The 5258-nt window shown below is 33.5% G+C and overlaps 1 protein-coding gene across 1 annotated transcript; it reads right to left on the reverse strand.

Annotated features, from left to right (window-relative positions):
* Window positions 1–411: 411 nt before the first annotated feature.
* Window positions 412–4142, reverse strand: LOC111475393. Its single transcript, XM_023119873.1, has 5 exons — window positions 3770–4142; window positions 2588–2782; window positions 1239–1313; window positions 937–1104; window positions 412–597 (listed from the first exon to the last, which is right to left on the reverse strand). The coding sequence occupies exons 1-5, from the start codon at window positions 3965–3967 to the stop codon at window positions 412–414; spliced, it is 822 nt and encodes a 273-aa protein (XP_022975641.1). The 5' UTR covers window positions 3968–4142.
* Window positions 4143–5258: the final 1116 nt, after the last annotated feature.

A 5258-nucleotide genomic window follows, 5' to 3' on the forward strand; every position in this document is an offset into this window, starting at 1 on the left:
GCTGAACCTACCACCACATTGATCAGCCATCATTACGATACCAGTGGCAGTGATCACAGTAGGGTCTAATGATATGGATTCAACCACTTGAGAAATAAAATTGTATATAAGCACTACACTTAGCTCCACTATTAACATCAATCACTGAAAGCATGTGAATACCATCAACAACCACAACTTAGTAACTTCCACTAAGCTTGTCTGTGAATCACTGAAAGCATGTGAATACCATCAACAACCACAACTTAGTAACTTCCACTAAGCTTGTCTGTGTTTAATGATAGTTCTTAACCACTAAAAAAACATAAATAAAATTAAACTTGATAATTAATTTATTACAATTTGCAATGAAACCACATAGAAACAGCAAGACTCCCCAAATATATCAAAAACAAACCATAGTTATCCAAATCAGGGAACTTTCAAACAATACCTGCCAGAGCCCAGCCAAACTTGAGTAGCTCCTCCTCCATCATATCGATAACGATAAATGTAATCTCCTTCTTGTTTTTTCATATCTTCATCATTTAGCTGGTCAAGTTTCCCATGCATTAAACTATCAAGATCGATTTCTTTATGTCTGGGGTCCATTCTGACCTGGTAAAGAGACGGTAAAACACAAAATGAAACTAAAGCAACAAAGGATGACAGTAGAAAGAAAAACCTGGTAAAGAGACGGTAAAACACAAAATGAAACTAAAGCAACAAAGGATGACAGTAGAAAGAAAAATTTTAAGGACGGTAGATCTTCACAAACAAATGAAAAGGATGTTCCATGAGACAACAAAGGAAAACAAAAAGAAAGAAAAAAGCACTTCATCTGACAGAGACAAGAATATTAAATGTAAAATTTATTGAAAATTTTATTCTTTCTCAAGGAGACAAAGTCACCTAAAATTTGTATTGAAAGTTTTGATGCAGAGAAAGTCACCAAACCTTATCAAAGTTGACAAGAAATATGGCAATTGGCATTAGTCTATCCCTCTCAGCAGTAGCATATCCCTCATTCTCCGTGTCAAATATATAGGAATATAACTTCTGAAACACGGGTTCAACGGCTGTGGCTTCAACCTCAAACAAAGGAACATCCCTTCCAAAATCAGTCTGGAAATGTATGTGTACAAAAATAAATGTTAACAAACTTCCCCAAAACTACATAAAAAAGATATTAAAAAAAGAAAAAAAAAAAAAAAGAGGAGGAAGAAGAAGAAAATAGCAGCACAAAGCTTTATTTGCACCTCTCTTGCAGTTCCAGCAGGAATCATGGTCTCCTTCAGCGCTTTCTCAAGAGCTATCAATTCAGCCTGACCTGCCTGTTGCAGTGCAAAATATAGTAGCTAAACTAAAGAGCTTTTTGTACAAAAATACAATATTCATTAATGAAAAGTATCATTTCAAATTGATGAGTGCAAGCAGATTTATTTATGCCTTTTGAGAGAAAAGCAAAGTGAAGTGGCGAACTAGTTTTTTTGCAATTGTTTGGGGTGTCTAGATTTTGAGAGAATAACAGGATAGTGAAGTGGCGAACTAGTTTTTTTGCAATTGTTTGGGGTGTCTAGATTTTGAGAGAATAACAGGATGTTTAGAGAGGCGGAAAAATCGTGTGAGGGGGTTATGAAGGGGGCTAGTTTTAATGTCTCCTTGTGGGCGTCAATTGATAGGCTCTTTTGTAATTATAATCCTAGTTTGATTTGGTTGGATTGGAGTTTTGTGGGCGTCAATTGATAGGCTCTTTTGTAATTATAATCCTAGTTTGATTTGGTTGGATTGGAGTTCTACAGTTATTTTTCGACTCCCTCTCAACCTTTTGTTTTTTGTTGAGTTGTTTATTGTACGGACTTGTATCTCTTTCATTTTTCTCAATGAATTCCCACTTTGTCCTTAACAAAGGAGATGAGGTTCTTCACTAAGTTCAAAAGAAGGAAATAAAAAGAGTTTCTCTATGACCTCCTCCATTTGAGTATGAATTATCTTATCCCATTTAGAAGTATATCATCACATAATTATCTATGACTATTTCTATCTCTATGGCAACCACTTGATGAAAAGCGGAGGAAAATGGAAGTGGGAAAATAGCCACGGAAAGGATTCCTCTTTGGATAACAGGCACTATAACTGGTATTCCTATCATCAGTTGTTCAAGAACTTTGATCTCTACCCAGATGATGAAAGAAAATCGATCACTACTTATGGATACGTTAAGAATGATTCAGATCTAGTTCATGGTCTATCTAGGCATAGAAGGCACTCTAGTGATACCTAACATATGCTGATTTTGGCAGACCATGCTATATATATGTAACAGATAAATAAATTCTATATTTCTAAAGATTTTGAAGGCCTTACTATTGGGATTACTGGGCTAGGAATGGATAGGGAAAAGACCCTAAAAGAGGAAATATGTTACAATTGAAGTATGACTTACCAAGCATGCTTGTATTTAATCAATAAAAATAAAGATATAACTTTCGGGAAGTTATCAGTTCAAAAACATGAAGTCAAGTGCAAAGGGAGCTATAGTCTAATAAATATAAATCAAAGTCTTGTAAGAATGTGAGTTACTTAACAAAATAAAAATGAAACTTACAGGAAATGCATTATATATGATATGATGTTCAATGTCAATGGGCTCGCCAGTCTCAAGACATGATGGCCTATGAGACGGGAAGCAGTCTCTCAGAAACTCTTGTAGCTTGTGTGAATCTACGAAGTACCGGTAGGCTCCATCGCCATTTAAACCAATAAGGATAATGTTCACTTCAAGTGGAACCTGAAAGGGAACCTGTGTAATGCTTTTATTAGTTTCTACATGAGCAGTAGAGAACCTATACATTGAAATGAGATTGTCAATCATAATAAAACATGTTCTAATTTTTTAGTTATTTTTGTAAATGGGTAATATGCATCATAATATTTCATAGTTCACAACATGTTCTAATTTTTTAGTTATTTTTGTAAATGGGTAATATGCATCATAATATTTCATAGTTCACGAGTTATGAAGAACCAAGGCAACTAGCAATAAAAAGTTAACGAAAAATTACAAGTCACACGTCGAAACTCACTAAGAGGTATAGGTCAATCCATGCTGATGTCAAAGGACTAAAATAAACAAGTCCAGTCGAAACTCACTAAGAGGTATAGGTCAATCCATGCTGATGTCAAAGGACTAAAATAAACAAGTCCAGACTACCGAAGCATAATCATAAGATCACAAAAGATGATCAAGGTCACTGCTACTCCCTTACAAAGGATAACAACAATGCAGACCTATCAACGAGGACAACCTTCTCAAGGTCACTGCTACTCCCTTACAAAGGATAACAACAATGCAGACCTATCAACGAGGACAACCTTCCCACAATTCGACAAATGGATTCAAATGTGAGTCCTTATCTTGATTCCATGAACAGCATTCCTCCATGATAGCCAAAGATTGTACGTACTCGAGTTTGATAGACAGCAAATAATGCCTTCAATCGAAAATCCATGATAGCCAAAGATTGTACGTACTCGAGTTTGATAGACAGCAAATAATGCCTTCAATCGAAAACATTGAGGAGGAAAGAAGAGAGAGAGCACATAACGCGCAAATCTGAAACTCTCTATTCCTCCTAATCATTCTAACGTCGTTCAAATCCCAAACGGGAGCATTAGCGAGCGCGACAAAGATAATCTAATCATAGCCACTGCATTTCATTCGAGTAAACGATTACGGAATCAAGGATGCGGAATCATGGTATGGAAGAATATACAGCAAGAGAAATACCTCAGCTCGTGAATGAAGCATGCGACGAACATCATGTCGAACACTATCACGGACGGTATGGAAGGCTCCGTGATGCCAGTGAGGGTGTCCCGGATCTCTCCTGAAAGCTTGAGCTGCCGACTCCAATGGAACTGCAAGCAATGCGAAAACAAAAACACAACCATATAATGATAAGCTTGAGTTCAATTCTGCAGCCATGGAACTGAGAACCGACTGCAATTCCCGAATCCTTTCTTCTTTGACTGCTCGGTTTGCGATTGACGCTGCGATTACGTCTCCATAAACATGAAAGAAAATCAAGAAATTGACGATCAATTGTTAGAATTGGAGGTTAGATAATTGATTAGCAGCAGAGCCAGTGGACGCGAACTGAACTGAGGAAATTCGTCGACATGATTTATATATTGGTTATTTAATCGAAATAATAAAAACTTTTATTAAATTGTATTTACATGCAACTTTTTTTTAATAATAAATATATAATCGAAATAATAAAAACTTTTATTAAATTGTATTTACATGCAACTTTTTTTTAATAATAAATATATATATATATATATATATATATATATAAAACTTTAAATATATTTCTTCATTTAATTTCCTTCCGGTAATTATTTTATAAAATAAAATTGACTGAACAAATATAAACAAATTTATTTATGAAAATATTTCAAATATAAAGTTAACATAAACAAAATATTATCAATTTAACTTTCTAAAATATTTTTAAAAAATTATTTTAAAAACCAGTAAAATTAATTCAATTAATTAACTACCAATATATATGCTTTAATGGACTATTATAACATAATTTTTACATTTTCACAAAAAAAAAAATGTTGGAAAATCTTGTGAATTTAGATAAATTGACATTTTCTTTTATTAAATTTAGATTTATATAAGGTGGGTTGTTTGGAGTTTGTAATTAAAATAATAAAAAAATATATATTTTTTAAAATATTTGTCTGAGCGAACAAAAAAAATCAAAATCTCTTCTATATTTATTATTATACTGGCTCTAAAATTAATTAATTATTAATGTTTTAATTTTTTTGATCTTTTATATATTATTTTAATTTAACTAATATATTTTTATTGACCATGTAATGTACTTTAAAAAGCTTAAATACTCATAAAATATTAAAAAAAAAAAAAAAACAAATTATCCACTTTACAAGACCTGAGCAAAAATAATCTACCCAACGTTGTGATGTACATAAACAAGACTAAACAAGACAATTCTTGAGTGGAAAATTCAGCTCAAGCATAAACAACCTTAATTCACCTACCAATTATAACACATGGCTTCGACGATGACGACGACGACTAGTATGCTCATAAACAATGGCTGGAAAACTACACGAGTATATGATCAAAGAAGCTAACCGACGTCGCCGGGGGCTCTCTCTGTTAAAGGGAGTTCGAGAGTGATCAAGAAATAACATCTTTCAGATTCTCTGATGTATTGGACTTCACCCTTCATGAG

This window comes from Cucurbita maxima, unplaced genomic scaffold, assembly GCF_002738345.1.
Source record: "Cucurbita maxima cultivar Rimu unplaced genomic scaffold, Cmax_1.0 Cma_Scf01388, whole genome shotgun sequence".
Lineage (NCBI taxonomy): Eukaryota > Viridiplantae > Streptophyta > Magnoliopsida > Cucurbitales > Cucurbitaceae > Cucurbita > Cucurbita maxima.